At 36.3% G+C, this 27,136-nt stretch overlaps 2 protein-coding genes across 2 annotated transcripts in view; one reads left to right on the top strand and one right to left on the bottom strand.

Annotated features, from left to right (window-relative positions):
* The first annotated feature begins 221 nt into the window (after nucleotides 1-221).
* LOC114046959 (ras-related protein Rab-14) lies at nucleotides 222-26,997 on the top strand. The gene is made up of 8 exons (XM_027867614.1): nucleotides 222-509; nucleotides 12,456-12,514; nucleotides 13,836-13,889; nucleotides 15,803-15,980; nucleotides 21,401-21,467; nucleotides 22,991-23,078; nucleotides 23,445-23,475; nucleotides 24,655-26,997. The coding sequence occupies exons 2-8, from the start codon at nucleotides 12,463-12,465 to the stop codon at nucleotides 24,830-24,832; spliced, it is 648 nt and encodes a 215-aa protein (XP_027723415.1). The 5' UTR covers nucleotides 222-509; nucleotides 12,456-12,462; the 3' UTR covers nucleotides 24,833-26,997.
* LOC114046958 (centriolin-like) overlaps nucleotides 17,690-27,136 on the bottom strand; it is a 94,212-nt gene continuing 84,765 nt past the window's right edge. Inside the window, exon 43 of the mRNA XM_027867607.1 lies at nucleotides 17,690-18,031. Coding sequence (XP_027723408.1) covers nucleotides 18,017-18,031 — 15 coding nt within the window. The 3' untranslated portion in view covers nucleotides 17,690-18,016. The remainder of the gene's footprint in view (nucleotides 18,032-27,136) is intronic.

Here is a 27,136-nt window from a genome sequence, read left to right as displayed (position 1 = left end):
AAGTAATGGAGTTGCACGAGTCCGCCGGGCGCGTGCACGCGAAGGAACGCCAGGCCGGCTCGCACTCCAACACTCGGTGGAGAAGGGCGTGGCGAAGGGAGGGGAAGAAGGCGGGAGGCGTGGCGAGGGTGCTGTCGTCATGGTTCCGCCTCTGTTGCCCCCTTACTTGCGGCCCGGCAGGCTGCGCGCGCATCCCCCCCTTCTTTTGTGGTCCGGCCCATTGCGAGGGTGACAGGAAACCCTGTGTAGGGTGCGCCGCCATCTTGGACGACTCCGAGGAGGATCCTTTCCTGAGGAAAGCTGCAGGAGCTGCCGCCGGAGTCGCCGCTGCCCCGCGCCTCCTCTTCTTCCCCCGGCATCCTCAGCCCGCCCGAGCTCGCCCCCTTGGCCTCCCGGGGCCTAGTCCCGTGACTGTCGTTTCTCCTCCTTGGTGCCCAAGGGCCTCATCTTCCCCTCTTGACTCTTCACGCCCCGTTCGGAAAGCTGCCCAGCCACCAGCCACCCCCCAGGTACTTGACCCCGGGCCGGCCCCCTCCGGGGCGCCCCCAGCCCCCTTCCAGCAGGAGCGCGCGTGTGGGGTGGGGAGGGAGGCAGGGAGGCCCTCCCTCGTAGCACAGTCTCCTCGGGCCTGCGCCCGGGCCGGTCTCCGGGTCCGCGGGGGCGGGCAGCGCTCCGGAGGGGGTCCAGGGGGAGGGGCGGCTCCTGACAGCAGGGGAGGGGAAAGGAGACGGGGAGGGGGGCTGCAGCTGGCTCCCCGCCGTCCTCCTACCCCCTTCCCCTGGCCTGTCTTGGTGCGGGAATGTAGCTGGGGGGGGGACACGGAGGAGAAGGCGGAAGGTGCTTTCTAATCCTTATTTCCCCTTCCCCCCTACTCCCCCCCTTATTCTCCGCCCCCCCCCCAGGCCCCATCATTGTTTTTACCCTCCGTGGACCTGGAGATGCTGGGAATGGGAAGGGTGTGTTCTCTTTATAACCTTCCCCACCTCTTCCACCACACACCCATCCAGAGAGAAGAAATGGCATCTCCTGGTGAATTTTAAGAAACCGGAGAAATCACATTTCCTGGTTGTGTGCCTTTTCTCTCTGCCTTGAGACGAGAATCTGTATTTATGGCCTCACGAGTGCTCTAGTTCACTTTTCTGCCCCTGGGTCACAAACGTTGCATTTTCTCCCCAGACCGCTAGCTACAATCTTGCTCTGAACACAAAAGATTGCTTTTCAAAGGACTCCCAATTGCCTTTCCCCAGGCAACTTGGTTTCTGTGTCAGTCCTTGTCGACTTTGGTAGAATGCTACTTCTCTAGCTTCGAGACGTGCATGTGTGTGTATGGGATACTGTATTTTTGGTGTATTCTCCCACGAATTGCAGTAGAGCTGAGTATAGATTCATTCTACTCAAGATGGCATCTGGTAATTAAAAAAAAACCTGTTTCAGGGATTCAGTGAAAGGGTTGTATTATACTACACATGGTATTTGGAAATATGATTACTCTGGAACCCCTTAAAATGCTGGTGTGTGTGGGAGTCCGCTTTATAAGCCACAGCTAATAGCCATGTTCATATCAAGTTTCTGGGGACATGACTTGACCCTTACTATAGCCAAATCTACCCCCTGCCTCTCCAAACACGATTTTTCTAGGGCAGCTCAACAGTTTTATTGAGCTTCCTTCCAACTACTTCTTATCTGAACTCATATAGCACTACAATTGGTACACCACATAATTTTAGCACCAATATGTATGCTAATTTTTTGTTGATGTTGGTCGTGTTTGCATGTTGAAAATTTGTTGAGGTCCAGGATCACCCATGAGCCCATGTCTTAGTTTTTTATCAGTCCACAGGGACTATGGAATATTCAGCATGGTGCAGTGGATAGAGTTGCTGAACTTTGAAGACAAGAAGAATTGGGTTCATGTCCTGCCTCTCCTATTTAACTAGCTCTTTGACCATGGCAAGACACTTAACCTTTTTAAAACAGTTTCTTCATTTGTAAAATAGAGATGGTAATAGTTCTTATAACTAACAGTTTACATAGTATTCAGAATGGTAATATAAACTGTTAGATTGTTGGAAAAGTATTGACTGCTATTTTCTGTTTCAGCTGATTTGAAGAATGGGGGAAGGGAGCTAATTTTTCTCTAGGAGAATTGAAGTTTGTGAATTAACGAAATCAAAATTGGTATGCTGTTGTGATTGGCCTTCACAGAATTAAAGTACTGTAAAATAAGATTCTACTTTAGTTGCCCAAGATCCAGTGCTTTTCTTGTGCTACTTTTTGGGAATATTAAGACTCATGAGGAGCGATAAGAATATTAATATAGCATGTAATTCTGCTTAAAGAGGAGTATAATTCTGAGTTAACCTCAGTTTTGCCAAGAAATTTTTATAAAATAAAGGAAATGTTGAATGTACATTCATTATTACTTGTGCTTCCAAATATATATGTATATGGATGTGCAGTAAGCATTATTCACTAGTTTGGTTTATATTTACATATATTACATACATTTTAAGAGTTTCAGAGTTTTCTTTCTTTTTTTTAAACTGGCTAAATGGGGAGGGGATAGGGCTGAATTTAAAGACGTACTTTTATGAATATTTAGAATTATGAAATTTGGGATCCATTCTGAAAGGTCCAAAAGCTGAGTCAGTGTGTAGGTAATTCAAAATGACATGCACACATATCTTTAAATACTAATTTCCATTCTTTGAAACAGTTTGTATTTTAAGCTAAGCTAGTTTTTATTCTTAATGCTTAATTCATTTAGGTTGTAAACAAGAAATCATATTAGACTACTTTGAATATTTGTGCCACTGTTTTTTCTTTTTTATTGAAATACAACCCTAGTGAGACATTGCAAATGATAGATAAAACTGATTTGTTCTAAGGCCAAACTATCAGACTATGCTAAATTTGAGTCAGTAAGGCCTTGATACTTAATTTACACTTTTAAAAGTTTCTGATTTTTTAGAAATTAAATGCTGGGTATAATTTGGAAGTTAGGTGAACTTAAGTCATAATTAGAACATTTCTAATATCAAGCATTTAAATTTATTGTACTATTAGTGTTACTGGTTCTTTTGAATTTTGTCTTGGTAAGAAGGATGTCTTTATTAACTTCAAAACATGTATTTTTTTCTTCTTACTACTTTTTACAAATATGGCTTTGCTATTGAATGACCTTCATGAGGGAAGGAAGTTTGACTACTCAGATTGGCTGCTCAATTATTCCTGTCTACCTGATAGATCAAATGGCATTCTACTTTAGTGGGCCTTTACATACAATAAAGCCCAATTCTTGAGTATCAGGAACAAAATCCCATCTTGGTTTAGGTGATATTTTGATAGAATATTTTATTGGGGAAAAATATTTTACTTATGTTCATTTTACTTTTGTATAATTACACAAATTTTATTTAATTTAAATGAACTCTATAAGTTAAACAAGCATAACCAGACAGTAGGAACAATTATTTTTTAAATCAATAAATTCTGTTCAGACTATTGCTTAATTAGCCTTTGATGCCACAAGTCTTGGCATGATTTTGATAAGTGTAGAAAGTACCATATCAGCTCATTAGAATTATATCCAGAATGTGTCTTAAAATATTTGGAATTCCATTTTTAACTTTATATTAATAGTGTGTTATATGGTCTGGATTTGAAGCTCTTCTTTTCAATTGGATTGTTTCTACTTACAAATTTCGGTACTTCTAAAGTGTGTATGTGTCTGATTCGAAAGAGGAAGATCTTTAGATCCAGTAAACTGAAACCATGTCTTATTTTGTTTCTTGCACAACCATTAAGTGTTGAGTATTTCCATATTAATGTTCTTGCTAATATGGCTTTTCACTCATACAGATTGCTTTTATGTTTTTTGAAAACAAATGATGATACCAAAAAGCTAAAGGCAGTGAAGAATTTTAAAAGATATATTTACAAAATTAGTCAGTGAGTGGAATGAAAAGATGAAAGATACAAATATATCAAGTATAATTTTGAAAATATATTTTATTGATAACTTTGGTTATTGCCTCACCACACTTCCCAATGTATCACTCTCTCAGAGAGCCATCTCATTTTAGATGATGTTCTTTTCATTTACATTGTTGTGGTCATTGGACATATTGCTCTGCTTACTTCATTTTTCATTAGTTTGTATGTCTTTCCATGCTTCTTTATATTCATCATTAAATATGATTTCAGGCATTGTAGTTATCTTCAGAATATGGCACTTCTTATAAAGTTTACAGATAATTCATCTTGAGTATAGAGAAACTAAACCAATTTTCTAAAACTAAGCACTCTTGATCTAAAGTAGGAATTCCCCCCACCTTGAAATGACATGTTTAAAAAACAAAACACCACCTACTTCAGCCTTGGTGGTGTCTTAATCAAGAATAGCTTTCAGATACTTGTAACATTTTTTAATACAACTTTTGTATTAAAAAATTTTTTTTAAAACAAAATACAGTGGTAGTTTTACATGGGGTTGTAGTAGTAAAAAGTTTTAAGTTGGTAGGGACTACTAGTAGTCTTCTGTGATTGCAAGGGTGCCCTGGTCAGTACTACCAGTAATTTCTTTGAGAATACGATGTTAACTGCATTGTTATTAGAATTCCAGAAAAGCACTTCTGCCTTCCTCGTCCCCAATTTTTGGGTAATCCTGTTTGGCTATTATGGTGTGGGCTAGTAGTGGCATCCTACCTGGGACCTTCTTGGGTTCCTAGGCTTCTCAGCCAACACTAAAAACAGGTGGAATAGAGATTAGGAAAGAGTCTTCTGATTGGCTGATCTTCCAATAGCTCTGTATATGGGTTGGGATGTACTATGTATGCTTAGTTGTCTCTTTGAGCCTTTCTTGCTGTTTCTTTGAAATCCTTCTAAGTCCTATAGACATAGGACTAGTTGGAACTAATATTCATCCAGTGTCTTTGTGCTCTTGTTCATGCTGCTCCTCCCCCTTGTTTCTTTCCTTGAAGGCTGGATAATTCACCTGGCTCCTAAATTTTGGAGCTGGTGCATAGAAATAAAATAAATGTCCAACTCTGCAGTAGTCTGTGCTTTCAAAATGCAAAATATATTTTTATTTGTTTATAATCTAGCTTGTTTGGTGATGTGCTTTTTCTGAATGTTCTCTTAAGATTAATTTTACTATTTATATTCTCTTAAGACTAATTTTACTATTTTACTATAGTCATGTTGATTCATTGGAATCAGAGTTAGAAGGGACCTTAGAGATTATCTAGTCCAAGGGCTCTTGACCAAGGTTCTATGGATGGATTTCAAAGGGTGCATGAACTTGGATGGGAAAAAAATTATATCTTTATTTTCACTACTCACTAAATGATTTTTAAGCATTTCCTTCAGTTATGAATGTAGGAAACATTCTGAGAAAGAGTCCATGGGCATTAGCAGACTGCCGAAGAGGGGTCCATGATGTACAACAAAGGTTAAGAATCTCTAATCTAGTTCAGCCTCCTCATTTTATATTCTTTATCAGAAACTCCTTGGGAATATATAATGGGCAAACAACTTGTAACTACTTACTTAGAAAAAGAAAACACTCAGAAACTTTTGTTTACAGCTAGACAAAGTTCAAAGCTAGGTAAAATGTACTGTTCTCCTCAGTACCTGTATTGCTATTAGATAATAAGAAGGTGAAAAAAGTCCTTCCTTAAAAAAAGATTAAGCACAGATAATATTTCTTAAATGGGGTGATAAATATAGATTGACTAGTATATATATTTAACTGACATAAAGTCTGGAAAAATCATTACAATTAAACTAAACTAACCTGCAGTTTGAATGGAAAGCCTCAGTGCAAAACAAAATAAAAATAAACAGAATTTGATGAATATAAATAAAATTTGTCTTCAATAACTAAGACAGAATGCAGTTTTCCTTTAACTGTATCTACTTTTGGATTTTGGTATACATAGGCTTCCCAAGGAACCCAGAAGATTGGGGGATGAGTTAGAGGTGCAAAGAAGTTGAAAGTGTGACTTTTCTTGACTTTCAAAACAGTCTATATTAGTATTTTGATAGTATTTTTAAACAATCAGATTGTTGGAGACCTAAATAATTAGACCATATTTCTGTTTCACCTAATTTGAAGAACAAAGGGAAGAGAGAACTAAGTTTTCTCTGGGAGAAAATTAGAAAGTGGTAAATTACTAAAATTAGAATTGGGCTATGTAGTTCTAATTGACTTTAAATGACTTTTTATGGATTAAATGACCTCATATGGATTAAAATTAGTATAGTAAACATAACCCTAATTTAGTAAAAGTGAATCCAGGTGCATGATTGAAACTTTAGCAGGAAGAATGAATGAAAGTTGGTGGCAATGTATTAAAAGAGCATTTGCTAGCCAATGATAGTTACTAAAGGAAAGATGACATAAAACATTTTAAGTGACTACCCTTGTGGGTCTTTAAACCAGTAAAATGGAAGAAAAGCCTTCAAGTGAAAGGAGAAAAGAGTTGTATAGGAGTACCAATTAAAAATAACAATAAAGGTAATAGCTAACTAATTCAGTGCTGCTTTAAGTTTTGCAAAATGCTTTATTTGTTCTCCTTTGATTTTTAATACTACCCAGTGAGATAGTTGCTGTTATCTGCATTTTACTGATGAAGAAACTGAGGCCAAAAGAAAGTAAGGTGACCTGAATCAGATCGAACAGCTCGTAAGCGACTGGGGCAGGATTTGAACTCAAACCTCACTGACTTCAAAGCTTGGCACAATCCACAGTGTCCTCTCAATGTCTAATAATAATTTAAGAAATTAAACCTTTTAATTTGATTTTTAAAAAATCACTTAGTAATATATAGTAGGTCATCCTGCATTAAACTCTGCCACAGAGATAATTCAATATATTTAGTAATCTTCCGTTTGGGAGAGACAACATTGTGTATAATAAAACTAGACTTAAAAATCTGGAGAGACCCCACCTCTCATAAACAATAGCTTTGTGATCATGGACAAGTTACTTAATCTTGCACATTGTTCAGTTTTTTCATCTGTAAAATGAGTATTACCCTGGAGTATCTACCTCAGAGTGTGGTTGTGAGGATCAAAGAAGACAATATATGTAAAGTATTTTACAAACCTTAAAGTGTTACATAAGTAAAATATATTATTGTTAGTATTATCTAAGATCCTTAGCATTTAAAATGATATATGTAAATCACTTTACAAACTTTAAATGCTCACTGAAGTCACTTGCTGTGGGTTTTTTTTTTTTCTCTAGCATTTTCTAAAGTAGAACCAAATAAATTATGGTATAGCAGAATAAGTGCAGGGTTGAAGAACTCCTGTTCATTACTTGTAACTTTTGTGATCAAGGTAGACAGTGGAGGTTGGGCTAAGGGCAGAGTATGAGGGTATGGATGAGCCCTCTCAGCTGGGTGCAGTTTTCTGCATTCACGTTTTCAAAATAAGCTATAGCAGAGCTGACTTTAAATGCTTTGGCAGGTTCTACTAATCAGTTAACAAGCATTTATAATGTGCCAGGCACTGTGCTAAGTAGTGGGAATGCAAAGATAAAAAGAAACGGTTCTTGCCTTCATGGAGCTTCTAATATAATCATTACAAGATAAATGGGGAATGGAGGGCACTAGCATCTGGGAAAAAACTAATGATTCCAAGAGGGAAAACATTTCAGGCATGGGGGTGGAGCATTGTGTCCCAGAAGGTGATTTATAAGAAGACTGGAAAGGTTGGAAGGGGCCAGGTTGTGAAGAATTTTATTGAAGAGAGGATTCCATATTTGATTCTAGTAGTAATAGAGATCAACTGGAGTTTGGAGGTGAGGGAAAGTGGTGACCTCGACAGGTGCATACTTCAGGAAAGTCACTTTGGCAACTCTTTCACAAAGGATGGTTTGGAGTAGTGGGAGGTTTGAGACAAGGAGACCATTGCAATTATCCAAGTAAGTGCTTATGAGAGGCTGAAACAGGAAACTTTAGCAAGCCCAAAAGGCTTGTGAGTATGCCCTGGAATCAGAGCATCAGCCTAGCATGGACTAAGTTTGGTCCCTGGGTAATGAATTTGTTGGACCATGCTGAAAGATGTCATAGAGTGATGTGCAATAGGTGGAGAAAGTACCTATACTGAGGGATACCTGAAGTGTGGTGTCTTACCTTTTTTTTAAACCTGTAAGAGAAAAGATTGTATGGTATTAATATTTTGATTTTATCGTTTGAGAGCAGTGTGGAATAAATGCCTGTCAGGAGTGACCTAGGTTCAAGTTCTGTTTTTCACATGTGGCCCTGTACATGTCATTTAACCTCTTAATGCCTGAGACAATTCTTTAAGACTTTAATTCTTTAAGACAATTCTTTAAGTTGTAGAACAATTGCTCATCTGCATTGATAGAGGGAGTTCCCTCACCTAGAGCTTCCTAGACTGATGAAATCATAGGTATTGACCAAAAAAAATTAGAATAACATGTTCAGATACCATTATCCTCATTTTTGTGAGAAGTTGAGAATGAATAATCCCTGGTCATACAAGTTAATGTAAGGTCCAAGTTAGCTTTTAGAAGCTTCATTAATTCCACAAAGAGGTCCTTTGCCATTCAGCTCTATTACCTTTATATTCAGAATTAATGAAAGGCCTCCTAGTTATAATTCAACATTTATTTAGCACCTACTGTGTGCCAGGAGTACAGATACAAAGAACAAAAGTCCATTCTCTCAAGGTCTTATGTTTTAATGGGGAAGACAAGTAAACAAAAAGTACAGAATAAATATAAGGAGAATAAATACAAATTAGTTTGATAAAAGCTTGGGGAGAGGGCACTTGTGATGGGAAAGAGTTCACGTAGAAGCAGTGCTTGAGCTTCATCCTGTAGGAAAAAAAGTTGTTCTGTAAGGTGGTAACATTCTAGTCATGGGGGATGGCCACGGCAAAGGAACAGATATTGTGTAAATAGTGTTGAGTGTGAGGGGAGGGAGAGAAGGCCAGTCTGGATGGATCACAGAATGTGAGGGAAGAGGAATGCTAATACAGTGAGTCTAGAAAGATAAGTTGGGGTTTAAGTTGGGAAGGACTTTGAAAGCCAAATAGAAATTTGTATTTTATTCTAGAGGCAATAGGAAGGCACTGGAATTGATTAAGTACAGGAGTCAGACCTATGGTTGAGGAAAATTATTTTGGTAACTATGTGGAGGATGAATTGGAGTGGAAAGAGACTTGTAGCAAGCAGGGAAACCACTTAGGAGGCTATTGCAGTAATCTACAGGGAGAGATGATGAGCACCTGAACTAAGGTGGGTGGCTTGTTATGTGAGTAAAGGGAAGGGGGCTGAAATGAGGTGTGCTGTGGTGGTAGAAACAGCAAAATTTGAAAACTGATTAGATAGATATGTGGTGTGAGAGTGAGGAGTTAAGCACGAAAGAGACAGGTTTAGGGGCAAAGATAATGAGTTCTGATTTGGACATACTGGGTCTGAGATGTCTTCAGGCTAGCCAATTTGAAATTATTAATAGGTGATTGGTAATGCAGGATGGAAGCTCACAGGAGAGACTGGGCCTGAATATACATATATACACACGTGTGTGTGTGTGTGTGTGTGTGTGTGTGTGTTAAACCCACGGGAGTGGATAGTTTTGCCAAAGGAGAGAGAAGAGGACTCAGGAGAGAGCCCTGGGGCACACCCTCGATCAACTAGCACAGCGTCGATTGGTGGGTTTGGAAGAGTTTGGGAAGTAGTGGTGAGATGGACGGCAGAACTGGGAGAGAAGAGTGTCATTCAGGAGGGTAGGGCAGTCATTAGTGTTCAGTGCTGAAGAGAAGCCAAGAGGAAGGAGAGTTGGAAAGATACAATCCAATTTGGCAATTAAGAGGTCATTGTTAACTGACGAGCTGGGGAGTTAGATTGCAGGGGGTTACAAGAGAGTAAGAGGAAAAGGTGGGCAGCTAGATGGTGAAGTGCATAGAGAGCAGGGCCTGGAGTCAGGAAGACTCTTTTGTGAGTTCAAATCCAGCTTTAGACACTTAGTAGCTGTGTGACCTTGGGCAAGTCACTTAACCCTGTTTACCTCAATTTCCTCATCTGTAAAAATGAGCTGGAGAAGAAAATTGCAAACCACTCCATATCTTTGCCAAGAAAACCCTAATTGGGGTCATGAAGAGTTAGATATGACTGAAATGACTCAACAACAATGAAGAAGAGTGGAAGCCTCCAGTGTAAATGGCTTTTCCACGGAGTTTGACTGGGAAAAGGATAGATATAGGATGACAGCTAGCAGAAGTGTTGGAATCTTGTGAGGATTTTTTAAGGATGAGAGAAAACTTGGGCATATTTGTAGGCATAGGAAGGAATTAGTAGGGAGAGTTTGAAAGAGAGGGCAATTATAGTATGTTTGATGTACTGGAGCATATGGAAGAGGTGTAACAATAGCATCAATGGTACTTGGAGAAGGGTTGGCTTTGGTAAGAAACAGGGCCACCTCTTCATCAGAGATTGTACTAATAGAGAAAAATGTGAGGGGTACTCCCAGAGTATTGTGACATGAGGGGGAGAAGGACCTCAATGATGGCCTTGATTTTTCTTGATAAAGTGTAAGATGAGGGCTTTAGCTAGAGAAGTCTTGAAGAGCAAAGCAAAAATTTGGATCAGCTGTTGAGAGTATCCATTAGGAAGGAATAAAAAGATTGTCTTGCTTTGATGAGGCCCAGTTGAGGTTAGATAACAAATTTGTAGTGGAACCTCTCAACATGATCATGTGACTTCCAGCCCCATTCTGCAGGAAGTGAGAGGAGGAGGAAGGGAGATGGTAGGAGTAATCTAGAGTTGAGATTTGGTCAGGCATTGAGCATTGATAGGACAAGGGAACAATGGATTTGAGAGTAGAGGCTAGCGCAGGGGCAAGGCCACATGTGGCTCTCTAGGTCCCCAAGTGCATCCCTTTGACCAAATCCAAATTTCATAGAACAAATCTGCTTAATAAAAGGATTTGTTCTGTAAAACTTGGACTGAGAAGGCCACACCCAAGGACCTAGAAGGCCACAGGTTCCCTACCCCTGATTTAGACACTACCCACAAAATCTGTAATAATGTTGACTTTCCTTTGTAGTGCCTGTCCCAATTCCTTGGCCACAGTAGGTGCTTAATAAATGTCCCTGGGCTAGTGTATAGTTGAACTGATTAGAGTACAGGAAGAAAGAATGGAAGATGATGAAGAAGGGTTTTGAGGTGTGGGATGGAATAGAAGAGGAAGCTTCTGATGGAAGATCTTTATTTTTTCAATAAATGAGTACGGAGGTTGGTTAAGGGAGATGTGAGGCAGGAGGCTTGGAATGGTCAATGGACATTGTGAAAGTTAGATGTCTTGGAAGACTTAAAACAATTGCTGTAGATTAAGGAAGGCACAACTGAAATTAGATGACAAGTTTATTATGAGCAATCACAAAATCAGTTTAAAAAATTCTATTTTCAGTGCCATTTCCTCCTAAAATGGGGCCTAAGACAGTGCCTTCTACAAACTGTTCAATAAATATTTAACTTTTTGTAGTACTTATCTGGTTAGAAACACTCAACAAAGAAACAAAAACAAAACCTGGTCTTAAATGCTTGATCATTTTCTTTGGAAGCTATTTTAAAAATTTATTTAAAGAAAGAGAAATCTACTTAGAATATGAAAGGTAGTTCTGCATGTCCAAAGAGAATAAAAGGCAGAAACATGCTTGAGCCACAATATCAATGACTTAGGTTTGACCTAATAAAGAATTTCCTGACAGTAAGGGTGGTCAGATACTAACATGAATGACTTACTGGCTTGTGCCATCTACTTTTCTTGAAGTCTTGAAAATAGGATCAAGAGTGTCCCGGAACCCATCAAGAGTGATGTTTTAGATTTTAGGATTTAGATTTAGATCCTCATTTAGATTAGGACAGTTTTAGATTTTATAACCACAGAAATAATGTAAGGAATTGATGCTGTTTTAATAATATTATTTTTCATTCCCTGAAAAAGATGCTAGATTTCATTTTACAGTGTTTTTAAAAATCAGCACATTGTTCTGCACAAGTATCCTTTCGATGAAGGCTTTCTGTATGGGGAAAGTGTTTCCAAAAAGTTAACTGAAAATTTCTTGTTTCCAAAGTTGTTTTTGAAACAAGTGTGGTTTCCTATGATATTTTTGTGTGTGATGCACAAAATGTTAAATTGCTGTTCTTGGTAAATGAAATGATAGGATATCTCAGGGTATACATCAATTTTTTTTTTTAAGTGAAACTTCCTGATAAAACCATTTGGCCTCAGGTGGTTTTGCATTTTTGGTTCTTGATTATTCAGGAAATCCCCTAGAAATCAATGTTACTGTAATCACATAAGTTCAAATGTTTTGTGATACATTCAGTGTTTTATGTATTTTTAGAGAATATTTCAAATTTAGGCAGATTAACTTGTATGCTGCTGAAGTAACACAATCTTTTTTATTTTTAGTGCCACAATGGCAACTGCACCTTACAACTACTCCTACATCTTTAAGTACATTATTATTGGTAAGTTACACATAAGCATTTTATTTTGAGAGCAAGAATTTTAATATACTGGAAAGTTTGCACATTGAAATTTGCCAAGAGTATACCTCAAAAGGAGCTTGAAAATTATATTTATATACATATGTGTGTATATATTTATATACATATGTGTGTATATATGTATATACATACATATACATATATATGTTTTTTTACAAAGCTAACTTTCTTTTACAAGGTTTATTTTTATGTTAACTCTGTGTCTTTGTACTTTGTCCTGCTTTTTTAATACAATACTGCATGTATGGCTTTATTAAGCCTATTTTGTTAAATGATGGAATTATCTGAAAGCTCTAATTCTTAGCCAGAAAGTATAATAATGATGATGATGATGTGATTGGTTCAGCATTGCTAGGAAATGATTCTAAAATTAACTTAGAAGTGATCTTTCACTAGATCCCCCAAATTAGTATAGAATAATGTAGTTTGCGTAAAAGATAATGTTAACTTAAACTAGAAAATAAGAATGATTCTCCTGCTGCCTGCCTGCTTTCATAGTAATATTAATTCTATAACTGAGGGTTTCAGTTTTCTCATCTGTAAGATGAGGGATTTGGATTAGATGGTCTTTCATCTCTTAAAGCTCCTATCAGCTCTAAAATCTACAATTTTATGATTTTGTATTAGTGTCTTGAGGTGGGTGTACTGTTACTGTAAAATGTGTGTTAAAATACAATACTATTGTATCTTATTCAGGAAATAAATTGCTGCAGTCACAAATGTCATCTGTTTAGTTATGCTTCTTTGCTAATATGGAATATTTTCTGATGACAATCCACTTTAGATAGGATATATGTGAGAAGGGGGAGTAAATGAAACAAGGTACATAAAGTGCATGAATTGTAGTTTTTCTTGTTGTATACCTACTACTTTTGTCACATTTATCATCTTTTTGCTTCTGGCAAAGATCAAAAAAGATTACAGAATATTCTGAAGTTGAAATAGGTTTAAAAAAACATTAAAACAAAGACCTTTAAAACAAAATCTAGGGCAAAATCCATGTCTAAGCTGCAGTTGGTGAGTCATTTTAAAGCAGTTTGATACCATATTCCATGCAATTAAAAATTGGAATAGTCCTGTCATCATCAAAGAATATGACCTGCAGTAGCACTACTTGGTGTACTTTGTCAAATTGAAGAATATCATTCTTCTAAATGTCACTGCCATATTAAATAATAGTGTGAATCATTAAAGCCCAGTCTGTCATTGATAATGAATAATAGGAGTGTAGTTGTAAGAACTTTACCATCTGGAAGTACTGACACACTGTCTTTTTTGACAGGGGACATGGGAGTAGGAAAGTCCTGCTTGCTTCATCAATTTACAGAAAAAAAATGTAAGTGTAAATTTTTAGGGTGGAACCTTATTTTAGTGTTATTTTTACCTTTTGTAAATAAGATGTCTTTTCTGCTATACCATACACAATTGCAACTCACTTTTAACTCTGCCTCTCATTGCTTATTTTTTTGAGTGGTGTTGCTTTTCTAGTTTTATATAGGACAGAAGAGTAAGCGGAAAGAACTGAACATTCATTAACATTTTCATGGTGTTAGATTTTTGTGTCTGCTGAGTTATTTTCTGTCTGATTCTCTAAGTTTGGAAATCTGACTAAAGCTTTTAAAAAAAAATTAACATTTAACACCTAGTTTTCATGATTCATTGTTCTGAATTGATATTCTGGAAGCTTTGGATATCTACAAAGTAGAGATTGTAATTGTTGTTTATTTCATTGGATGAGAGATTGGAGTAGATGACCTATGAGGTTCCTTCCATCTCCAGAGTTCTTAGAAAAATGCTGCATGTATTAATTACTAATTAAATATCAGTAGACTTGATTGAAACATTAATTTGAGAAAATTCAATCTTTTCTAGATTAACTTATGTCTGCTATGATTAAATTAAAAGTTCAAAGCTTGGCTGTTTAGTTTTTCTTAATTAAGGGAGGGAGACAAATTATTTTTATGAAAATGTATTTCTAAATATTGGAGATGGTTTTTTGGTATTTCTATTTATCCAACCATAATTAGAAATGGAGTTGTAATATTTTAGGTAGTGCCCAGTGCTGTTTTTGTGTATATTCAAGAATATTGGTTTAGCAATTTAACATCCTGCTTGTGGAAGAAAGGACTAGTAAATCTATACCCTAATTAGCTATAAGTTCTCAATGCACATTAATTAAATTAAATAGGTAGTTTTTTTCTGAGACACTGATAACTTTCTAGAATAAAGAATTGACCAGTGATTCTTGGAATCCCAATTCCACAGCTTTCTTTTCAAGGGGAGGTGGTACTAGATTATTACTTTATTTGCAATTTATTATTGGAGATAGTTTTTGAAAAATCTTTGTGCTGCAGAGCTTTTATTAAGCCTTCCCACACATAGTAGGTAATGCATCTGATAGTAATGAATTTAAATAGTGCAACCTCATAACTTGGTTCTGTGAAGTACTTGATTTTTTAATTAAAATTCTTTTTTTTGCTTAATAGCCTGGCCCAAGTCTGACTTCTTTCTGGACTTTGGACCTCTTGGTCTGTACAGCCATAGTAGAATTTACTAAGGTATTGAACTAGCAAATAGATCACTCATTCAGGTGTTTGATGGATTTCCCCCCTCCTAGGTTTAGTTTGAAGGTATCAGAATTGCAGAGGTAATGTGACATGATGTAGGGAATGCTGAATTTGGCATCAGGAAGAACTGGGTTTAAATCTTGTCTGACAATTATAAGCTTTGTCTGATCATGGTAAAGTCATAAACTCTCTGAACTTCAGTTTCTTTTTCTGTAAAATGATACTTCTTCCCTACTTCATGGTTGTTGTGAGGCTTAGATGAGATAATGTATATAAGGTATTTTATAAACTTTAAAGTGTCATAAAAATTAATTTTAATGGATTTGGAGTCAGAAGACTTAGAGGCAAGTCACTTTAAAAACGTAACAGCAGTGTGACCAATGACAAATCACTTAGTTTCCTCATTTGTAAAATAGAGGAAATGATATTTATACTGCTTTTTAAAATGTAAAATGGTATAAAAAAAGGTGTTATTCCTACTGTTGGGAATCTTGTAATTATTTTTCATTTAAGACAAAGATTTTTACCTCTCGGGGCCTCTATTTCCTCATCTGTAACATGAGGGGGTTGAACTCGTTTGTCTCTAAAGTCTCTTCTAGCTCTAACATCCTATGATTCTGTGACGTGATTTTCAGTAGAAATACCAGAAGTTCATATATATTTTTTCCTCCTTTGGTGACAGTTATGGCTGATTGTCCTCACACAATTGGTGTTGAATTTGGTACAAGAATAATTGAAGTTAGTGGCCAAAAAATCAAACTGCAGATTTGGGACACAGCAGGACAGGAGCGATTTAGGGCTGTTACACGAAGCTACTACAGAGGAGCAGCAGGAGCACTTATGGTCTATGATATTACTAGGTAAGAAGTCATCTCATCTTTTTAGTAAAATTACTTTGGGTATTTTTGTATTTTTGGTTTGCTACTGCTTATGAGATATTTGGGTTTCTTGGTTGTTCCCTTTAATTTAAATAATGCAAAACTTGAACATATATTACTGTGTTGCTTTAAATACATGCCATATCCCTAAAACTGAAATCTCTTTGAAAGAAAAATTAAGGGCTGAAAAGTAACACTGATTTATAAGCCACATTCTTGCTTTATAGAATTCAGATCCGGGAGGAAAAAAAATGCAACCTGTTCTTGGGGCCATACAGAGTGCCACCCTCTTCTTCCCCACAAGAAAATAGATTGGAGACAAAGATATATAAGATGTGAGAGTGTTGGACCTCCCTTTAAGGCCACAACAGCTTTAAATCTATGCTCTTATGATTTGGAAACACAGAAATCTGAGTGTATTTAACAAGTAAAATATTATTTGGGATATTTCAAAAATACTTTTTGCGTGAATTTTCTCTTAACATCAGACAAGGAAACATTGAAGAATTACCTCATTGCTTCTCAGCTTTAAAAATCTTTATTTCCATTCATCCAATGTCAAAATTAGAACTGAAAGAATACATTTTTAGAAATGTAAGGTTGTAGTGGTACAGATAATAAAAAAAGCTCTTATATTTGCCTTTGGAAGGCATTTTATTACTTATTTAACCATGATTTTTCTCTTATCTGAGAATTCACAAGTAGTTCATAAACTAATGAAGCTACAAATGATATAATTTGATATCCATAATGCATCTATATGTTCAGGAAATGATGAAAATCTGAATGCGTTTATCCTCTGTTCATTACAGAATGAAGTCCAAAACTTAGGGCCTACCACAGTCTCATCTCGATCTTATCTCCCAATACTCCCTTTCATGTGCTCATATACCACAATTGATTTGGGGCCATTTGCTGTTTCTTGAAGGGGATATTTTCCTGATTTCTTGTGTTTACAAGGTTGCTCTGCCTAGAAGGTTCTTCTAACCTCATCTTTTCATCTTTAAATATTATACCTCCTTCAGCACTCAATTAAAATACTTCCTCTCTTTCATGAAACCTGTCCTGATAGCTACTCTCATGCCTTTTTCTTTCCCTTCCCTCCAAAGAAAATCATCTTTTCTTCCATCATTTCTATCATGTTTTTCTTATTCTGTATTAATTACCCATATCATCTTGTAAATTTCTTAGGGGTAGGTACCATGCCTAGTTCACTGTTGTATTTCACATTGTACACTATTTTGCATAGGCACTGAGATTTTTGTCAGAATTGAATTTTTTGAACTGAATAACTCATCTGTTCTCCTTCGTATTTACATCCTTGGAACAGGTTGTATTGTCTCTCAGATTGATGCAAAGGATCAGGCTAAAGGTTGTAAGGTTCTTGAAGATTGATTGTCATTTAAAAAAATATTAGCAGAGTGTATTTTTGGAAGCTACCTAAAATTAAGTTGAATTGAAAAACTGAATTCTAAAATTGGTTGTTCAGGTCATCTTTTTGCATTTAGTTATTTTGTTTGACTTCATATTTTTTTTCTTCCCTTAGCAATATATCTTATATTTGGGTAAGCATATAATTACAAATAGCTCTTCCAATAAAAGCTCCTAATATTGAGGAAAGACTTTGTTGGAGAAAACTTACACTTTTACAATTGAGCATCACTAAGAAAGTTCAGACTTGCAAAACAGGATAAATTGGGGAGTTGTTTACATTACTGCAATTTGGTTTCAATTCAGCAAACATTTATTCAGTCCTTGCTGTGGCTCAGGTGAAAATACAAAGACAAAAATGGAATATCTTTTTTTTTATCAAGAAGTTTATATTCTTCTGGGGGATGTGATGGTGGTGGAAGTAAGAAGGACATTGCCAACTGAGGGGATCAGGAAAGGTTTTTTTGTAGGAAGTAGCATCTGAACTGTGTCTTGAAGGAAGCCTGGAATTCCATACATAAGGAGAGCATTCCAAACGAGGAGTAGTGTAAAGTCACAAAAATGGGAGATTGAATGCCATGGATATGCTACAGCAAGTTTGGCTGAAACAGAGAATTTTTGAAGGGAAATAATGTGAAATCAGTCTAGAAAGATAAGTTAGACAGTGAAGAGCTTTAAGTGGCAAACATAGAATTTCATATTTTATCCTAGTGGCAGTAGGGAGCCACTGAAACTTCTTGAGCAGGAGAAGTGACATAGGCCCACAGGAATATCAGTTTGTGGACTGTGTAGAGGAAGATGGATTTCAGAGGGAATTTCTTGTTTTCTAGAAATAACCACCTAAAAAACTCAAGAAAATTTTTAAATAAGTGGTTACAAAATTAGACTTATAAACAACTTTTCAGAAATACAGCTTATATAAAGTAAAGCTGTGCAGTAAACATTCAACAATCTAGCCATGGCTTTATTCTTTTGGTTTGACAAAGAATTTAGCAGTTATATACTAGAAAATCCTAAACTCTAAGAACATGTGTGATATTTTGACTGATTTTTGATATAGCAATTAGTTTTCCTGGAATGAGAGCTCCCCTGGGAAGAGTATGGTCAGAGCATTAAGTCCCATTTACATCATCATAAAAGGATAAGTTTTTTGGAACAATTTTTGATCGCAAGAACTCAAAATATAAACTGTATATTTTGTTTTTAAGTATTAGATATTATAGAGTAAGATATATTTATAGAGTTAAAATATAAAAATATTAAAGGGTTAAAAGCTATAGATGCTTTGGTGGAAAGAGGTTTGGGTTGGGCATGTCAAGAGCCCCAAGGGTCTAGTCTTGGTTTTGCCATTAATTAGCCATGTGATCTCAAGCAAGTAATTTTTACCTCTGGGCCTCAGTTTTCTTATCAATAAAATTAGAGGATTAGATTAGATCTGGAGTCCCTTCTGATTCTAAAATTCTATGGGTACATGAAATTTCTTTTAAACTTTGGAAAAATATCTCAATAACATAAAGGTGTTTTGGGGTGTTTTTTTTTATTGGTATCTTGTGATTTACAAGTTATTTGTATCTGTTTGTGTTGTCTTCCCCGTTAGATTGAGAGTTCTTCAAGAACAGGGACTGTTTTACTTTTCTTTGTATTTCCAGCACCTAGCACATTGCCTGTCACATAGTAGGTGTTTAATAAATGTTTATTGACATTCTGATTGGCTCTGTGTCACAAACCAACCAAAAGAAAAAAGGCCCTTTACAGATGGAGAATGCTATAGAACATCTATGCTTAGAGAAGAAGGAGAAACACAGGACAGTGATTAGATATACTCCAGGTAGTTTACTTAAATAAAAAGAATATTTGATATTTGAGTTCAGAATTCATGAGAAATTTTCCCAGTGCTGACAAGCTAAATTTCTCAACATTTAGAATAATAGTAGACTCATGGAATGGTAGAGCTGGAAGGGGCTTTTAGATATTATCTAAATTTATCTAGTTTACCTCTGTCAAAGTTTTATAGATGAGGAAACTGAGATACAGAGGTAGAGGTATTTGCCTAAGGTCATACAGGTAAGTTGATGGAAGAACTAAGAATAGACTCTTACGTTTCTTGAATCCTAGTCCAATGCTTGTCAATCCTTACCCAAAAAGCTGTTGAGATTAACACCAAATATGTCACTTTTTTGGTCAGCCAATTGTATAATGTATGGATCCATTTTCATTGATTTAAAAAAAGGCCCTTCCAGCAAAAAGACTTAACATGTATTTCTGTTCTAAATGATAATGGGTTGGTTTGCTAACACCAAAAAATCTTTTATCCTAAATTCTGAATTTAATGTGAATTGATCCAGCCATTCTGGATAGCAATTTGGAAATATGCCCATAGGGCTATAAAACTTGTGTACCCTTTGAATACCACTACTAGGTCTGTATCCCAAAGATATTAAAGGAAAGGGAAAAGTACCTATTTGTACAAAAGTATTTATAGCAATTCTTTTTGTGGTGGCAAAGAATTGGAAATCAAAGGGAAGCTTATCATTTGGAGAATGGCTGATGGTTGTGATGAAATACTATTGTGCTATATGAGAAATAACGAACAGTATGGTTTCAGAAAAGCCTGGGGAGACACATGAACTGATGCACAACGAAGTGAGCAGAACCAGGAGAACATTGTATATAGTAACAGCAATCAACTGTGAATGGCTTAGCTATTCTGATCAAGACAGTTCAGAAGGACTTATGATTAAAAATGCTATTCACTTCCAGAGAAAGAACTGATGAAGTCTGAATGCATGCTGAAGCATACTTTTTAAACTTTTTCTTTTTTTGGGGTGGGGTTCCCTATGTTTTCTTTCACAGTGTGGCTAATATGGAAGTGTTTTGCATGACTGCACATGAGTAATCTATATCAAATTGCTTCCCTTATCAAGGAGAGGGGCGAAGAGGGAAGGGAGAGAATTTGGAACTCAAAAATTTCAAAAATGAATATTAAAAATTTTTTACATGTAATTGGAAAAAATATCAAAATTTAAAACAAAAAATTCTGAACACAAAACAGTAGAAATTTAGTCAACGTATTCAGACATCAGTATAAAATAATGTAGTTGTCTTAGATTTCTAACAACTCAATTTAAGGACAACTTTTGTTGTTTCCCCTTCATCTGATATTGGCTAGGTATTTTTACATTTAATTTGAATATCTCTATTTTGTGATTGAAAATCTCCCAAGGGGAATTTAGCAAGCGCTTTTTAGGTTTGACTTACTCTAGTCACAATCCTGTTCTGTCATATGTTTTTAGGTTAATTGCTTGCTCATTGATACAGCTAAGGAAATGTATTGAATTGTAACAAAATCACTCCTTGAAAATAACAATTTTGTATGTTTAATAGGAATGTATATGTATAGCCTATATCAGATTGTGCACCGTCTTGGGGAGGGTGGTAGGGAGGAAGGGGGAGAAAAATTTTAAACTCAAAAGCATATGGAAGTGATTGTTGATAAATCAAATTAATAAAAATTCTGTATTTAAAAAAAAGAAAATAAAAATTTTGTTGGGTATTTTAAAAATACTACATTGTGGGGGCAGGTAGGTGGAGCAACGGATAGAACACTGGCCCTGGAGTCAGGAGGACTTGAGTTCAAATCCGGTCTCAGACCAGACACTTGACACTTACTAGCTGTGTGACCCTGGGCAAGTCACTTAACCCCAGTTGCCTTGCCAAAAAAAAAAAAAAAAAATACATTATGTTCTGTTACAAGACTGAAAAATTTGTATGTTGTATATCTTTGGATGAAAGTATTTACTATTTCTCAGAGAGATGCTTGATTAAAGTAGTAGTGTTAGGTTTTTTGTAATTCCATGGTTTTAGATAGTTCAACAAAAATGAATAACTGATTAAATAACTGTAGATTGTCCTCTTTATTTATATGGAACCTGTATATTAGCTGTTAAAATTTTCAACTTCAATTTTTGCAGAAGAAGCACGTATAACCATTTAAGCAGCTGGTTGACAGATGCAAGGAATCTCACCAATCCAAATACTGTAAGTTGAATGGCATTTTGTCATAATATGTTTTTAGCTCTAAGCTAAAGGAACCTACAAAAACAAAGCTTTTCATTGGTGTGACTGAATTTGTTTTCTGATAACAGGAATAAAAACTGTCATGTAATTTGTCACTACTTCATTATGGAAAAATGTATTTCATCCTTTGCTTCTCAGCTTTTACATGTTCTTTCCATTGATTGTATTCTTTGTAAAAATGAAAGGTATGAATAGACTGGGCCATTATAACAGCACATAGAGCTTCAGTTTGAAACTGTTAAACCTGTTCAAACAAATTCTTGAATTTTAAAATGGGATCACCCTGTTAATTTTTTTTTTATACTTAAGCCATATTTTATGGGAGAATCTTGGGTTTTAAAATACCTTGTATGGAATACTGATTTGGATTTTGGTCCTTGAAATTTGTCCACTGGCCTACAGAACTTCTCACACACTTTGTAGCTTGTATTGTGCTCTGTGTGTGTGCGTGTGTGTGTATGTATGTGTGTATTACACATATGTACACAGAGCCTCACAGTCCCTTGTATTCAGGATTAGTTATGCTTGATTCCTCTTCTCAAATCTGGGCCCAAAGATAGAAGGTACAATAGTGGATGTTGGCAATCTGGGAAACTGGGTGGCATATGGGGGTGGCAGGAGTCTCCTACTGATACATCTGTCCCTGGCAACTTTGTGTTTTTCTTCTCAATTTCCCTCAAATATGGTATAGATGGTATATAGAAAATGCACTGAACTTGGAATCAGAAGACCTGAATTTGAATCCTGATTGTGCTCTTTACTGTGTGACCTTAGGCAAGTCATTTAACCTTTCAGGGTCTCACTTTACTCATCCATAATATGAAGGGATTGGACTAGATGGTGATCTCTTAAGATTCCAGGTTTTTTCTAGCTCTTAATGGTCAGGACCATCTTTTCTTTTCCTCCTCTTTCTCCTCCCCCTCCATGACCCCACAGCAGACTTGAAACCTTGTTCTCTATTATTGGTACTAGGGGGTTGGTGGATTTCTGCTCCCTGGGCTTTGATTGTCAGCTTCTCCAAAGGATCATTTATCCCAAAGCCAATTTCCCATCTTTATTGCAGATAAAGAAAATGGTATTCATATCTCCAGAGATTATCCTCAGTTCATTAACATTTTCTCGATGATATTTGCTTCTCAGTCTTTTCATTTGTAGGGACAGGTCAGAAAGAGAGGCCTTAAGTAAGGAAGAATGGCTGCCATTTAGGGGATTATGAAGGATTCATGGTGGCATAAGGTAGTACAAGGGATTTTAGGGAGATAGGTTGGGATTGTATAATACAGGGTTACGAAATGTGATGTCATTGTACACCTTTGTCTGTAGTTTTCCTTTGCAAGTCTTAGACTCAGAATCTGACCAAAAAATGGACTTAGGTCTAAAAGAAAGTCCTATTGTCCATCAGCCTTTAAAGATTATATAATTTGCATGGTTGACTGTATTGGTTGCTTGTGTGTTAAGGTATGTTTGTTTTTGTCTCTAATCAGGTAATAATTCTCATAGGAAACAAAGCAGATTTGGAAGCACAGAGAGATGTTACATATGAAGAAGCCAAACAATTTGCAGAGGAAAATGGTGGGTTCCCTTTAAGAGTTTACTTTTTAAGATGGCACAGCTCATTCATAACTGAGAGAAATGTCCAAAGACAGACAAGATTTGAGTACTGAAAATTGTTTAACATAGTTTATCAAACTGCAGGAAATCAGGAGTGAAGTAAATACAAATAAACTGGACATAGGTACTTACAAAAATAGAACAGATCATTAGTCTGATGTACAATACAGATATTACTGTCCCATACTTTTATATTCTTTTAGTTGTTATGTAAGGAAATACCTAAGTTATTGGATGACTTTAGATGAAAATTGAGTAATATCTTTGTGAGCTATTTTTAGGATTTTAAAATGACCTAATAGTTGGGTTTTTTTTTAAATTTTTTAGGCTTATTGTTCCTGGAAGCAAGTGCAAAAACGTAAGTAATTTATAGCTTGCAGTGTTTCAGATATGTTTATTTCAAGATGTTTACTTATGTCTTAAAAAATGGACAAAATTTTTGTGAAAAGTATTGCTTGAAATAAATGTCTTTGTAGCAGGAAGAACAAGTATATTTTCATTAATATCAAAATAAACAAGCTAAATTTTTTTTTTTTTTTTTGCATAAAAAGTTGTGCCTTGATCACAGCCTTCTGGTAATTAAGTTAATGAATAAAACTATTTGCATTCACAAGGGTGTAAATTTCATAACATAGTATGTTTGCATTGATACCAGAAACCTAAGCTCAGTTAACACTTTCATATAATATTTCTGATTGAAGGAATAAAAGATGACTTCAATGCTTAGTTCTTAAAATTCATAGCACAGTGCATTTTCTAATTGTTCTTTCATGCTTAGTTAATGAACATTAGGCTCCCATCACTTGGACTTATTACCTCTTTTAGAAGGAAAGATGAAGGCATTGCTGTTAGTTTTGATCACCATATACATCAGTAAAATTTTGTTTAAGGTCCTGGCCACAGCCTGTGCCTTTAAGCCTAGCCAAGAATCTTCCCAACATGTGCCAATGGTCACAAGGGTGATTGGGTGAGGATTAGCATAAATCCATGTCTGCAAAAACAACACTGTGTCTGTCTTACTGATAATGGGTGAAGATCTGGAAGACAGTATCTTGAAGTTGATTCTACATGCTTATATAGTTGAGTTTCTTATTGTGTGACCTTTCATGGAAATGGTCAAAGCTAAAGTTGTTGAATGGGAAGGAACATGTTAACTAATATAGCGTCTCTTTAATTCTTGAGTTTTGTACAGCCAGCATTTAAGTTCTGTTCCAGTATTGTTTCTGTAAATACCTGTTTCTTGTCCTTGCTCCCTGTGCCTCAAGTTTCTTGAGCTTAAATGAGGTTGATCTTTACTGTTCTTTCTAGCTCTAAGACCTAGGGAACCTATCTATGCTTTTTGCTTTAAGACACTTTTTGTGTATCCCTTACACCAAGTTATGTGCTAAGAAAGCCCTGGTTGAAGTAGTGGCATTGTGGTAGATGAGTCCTCAGAGGGGGAGATTATGGAAAGGGCAAAAAGGTATGGGAGGATTTTGTGGGGTGAAGAGTGGGTAAAGAATATAGCTCTCCATTGATCTTGTTAATTGCTTCTTAGGGGAGAGAATGTAGAGGATGCATTCCTGGAGGCTGCCAAGAAAATCTATCAGAATATCCAAGATGGAAGCCTGGATCTGAATGCTGCAGAGTCCGGGGTACAACACAAACCTTCAGCTCCGCAGGGTGGACGACTAACCAGTGAACCCCAACCTCAGAGAGAAGGCTGTGGCTGCTAGTGACCTTGATGCCATAGTCCCATTTCTGACTTCACCTCTGTCTGTTGGAAGCAGTACTTTTTACTGCCTCCTTGTCTTCTGTACATCTTACTGGGTTTGATTTAAAAACTCTGCTGAGAAAACAGGTTAACACAATACTAAACTGCTAAACAACTTTAGATGTAATCAGGTCCTCAAAGGCAAGTAGAGTAATAAACCTCTCCTGCATGGTAAAGCTAGAAGTTTTTTTTCCCCCCCTTGATTGTCCTTGTGATAGATATGTCACCAATACATGATTTAAACTGAGCACTGATGCTGGACTCATGATTTTTAAACTTTTTTGCAGGGCTTTGTTTATCTTGGACGGTTTTAATTTAATGGTCTCTTAAGCCTTTATCCCCAGTTCTAACTGTTCCAAGTATGTCCATTATAACAGATAAATTTATTTGCTGTGAAATGACTTCTGACAGAAGGAAAGGGGTTCTGTAACTGCATTTTTTTGTTGGAGAAATTTCCCTGTTGGGTGGGTGTTCTATTTTTTTTTTTCTTGCAGGGGTATGTACGTTTACTTCTGTCTTAGCCTAGCACAGGGAAAATATCCATTTATCTTTTTCTTGTGCTCAATAGCTTTAGCTCTTCCTCCCAACCCATTTTATCTTTATCTTTGTTAATGGAACGTAAATATGTATAAAATTTGAAGGAACTGAACTAACAAATACATTCTGTGTATATGATTTTAATGAAGAAAATAAATTGATTACTGGCATTAGAACAGTATATAATAAAATACCAGTTTGTACAGTATCACTTATATGTGACCATGTTCCTCCTATTTTTCCATTTAACACAAGGAAACAGACACAACTGCATTTCATTAAGTGATATTGGCTTAAATTCCTTATCCCTGGCAGTTTTTGGAGCATTCATTTGCTGGCAGGGGGACATTGTACTGGGAAGAGCTCCCAATTCAAAAGGATTAACACTATCAGAATTTAACGATTGCTGCCTTTGTTCCATCTCTGCACTATGGTATATCTGTTGTTCTCTTAACCCTGTTCCTGTGCAATCAACAATGTGCTAACCTGCTTTTCTCTTTTGTAAACATTTTTGCATTATTGGGCTGCATTTCCTGCCTTACTGTATAGGGAAAAAAAAAAGGCTGGGTTTATTATTGCACATTTTAAGCTTTTATACCTTTATCTTTTTGGAGTGGTCAGTTTCTGAACTGGACAGCCAGACTGGCAGGTCTGCTCTTTGGAAATTTTAAACTGTGCATTTTTAACACTACGGTGAAATCATTTCAGTCATATGATCCCTCTTATTTAAAGCTTTGAGGGCCATTTTATGCCATGTTGGCATAAGTAGTTTTGTAAAAGGGAAAGTATTTCTAATAGTGTTTCAGTGCATATACTGACAGGATAAACTTTACACTAGCTAGTTTGGCCAATCAAGTGTTTCCCTTCTGTGGACTAATTTAAAATTTGTTTTATGTAAAGAAAGCTGGGATGCAGTTATTTTTTTTTTTAAGACTGCTGGGTAAACTTTGGCCTGTTAGAAATAATGCATTTAGTAAAACTGCAGTGTTTCAAGTACACATTTTAAATTCCTGTTGCAGACAAGTAAGGTGAATTCTCTATTTGTCAGAATTGTAAAAACACGGTGGTACTAGAATATTGTATAGTCATTGTTAAAAGCCAAAACTGGAATGTGCAGATGATAGGATTTGGATAATTTTATGCACTGTCCGTTTTTTTGTTTATTTTTGTCTTTTTTTAAAAACAAAACAAAACAGCATAAGATTCCTGTTGTAGATTGGTGAATACAGTCGAATTTACAGTTGCTCCATTTTGCCGAAACAGTTGCACATAAGGGGTTCACCCAGGGACCATGACCTACTGGTATATATAAATATATATGTGTGTGTATGTGTGTGTTGCACACACACATACACACACACACACACACACACACACACACACGCCCCCTCTGGGATATAAGGTAGAAATCACGATCTAAAGATTACAGCTTGTTCAGGTGCGATACCCTGACTCCCAAAGTTAGTTGCAGTGGGTCTTAATTGTTTCTGTGACAGAAGGATTTGTTCAGACTGCTGTACTCTTCATTTGATGTAACAAAATGCTATTAATCTAAATATTTGTAAATAAAGTACCTGTATCTAGATTAAATTATAATTAGTTGCTTTATTTTGCGATCTACAAGGTTTAGACAGTCTACAATCAAGGTTTTGCTTGACAGAAATTGTTGGTTGCCAGGTATTGCCAGACTCCTTACTCACAACATAATGAAATGGCATTATTTGTTAAC

Source organism: Vombatus ursinus, unplaced genomic scaffold (assembly GCF_900497805.2).
Source record: "Vombatus ursinus unplaced genomic scaffold, bare-nosed wombat genome assembly UNPS02014786.1, whole genome shotgun sequence".
NCBI lineage: Eukaryota > Metazoa > Chordata > Mammalia > Diprotodontia > Vombatidae > Vombatus > Vombatus ursinus.
Note: the sequence above shows the minus strand (reverse complement) of the source record. Positions and strands in the feature narration are given on the sequence as shown.

What these genes read in the sequence shown, in the direction of transcription:
- LOC114046959 (XM_027867614.1), top strand. Translation starts at nt 12,463, where the DNA reads ATGGCAACTGCACCTTACAACTACTCCTACATCTTTAAGTACATTATT. An exon ending in TCAATTTACAGAAAAAAAAT is followed by an intron (nt 13,890 to 15,802) that starts GTAAGTGTAAAT and finishes CTTTGGTGACAG; the next exon opens with TTATGGCTGATTGTCCTCAC. An exon ending in ATGGTCTATGATATTACTAG is followed by an intron (nt 15,981 to 21,400) that starts GTAAGAAGTCAT and finishes CAATTTTTGCAG; the next exon opens with AAGAAGCACGTATAACCATT.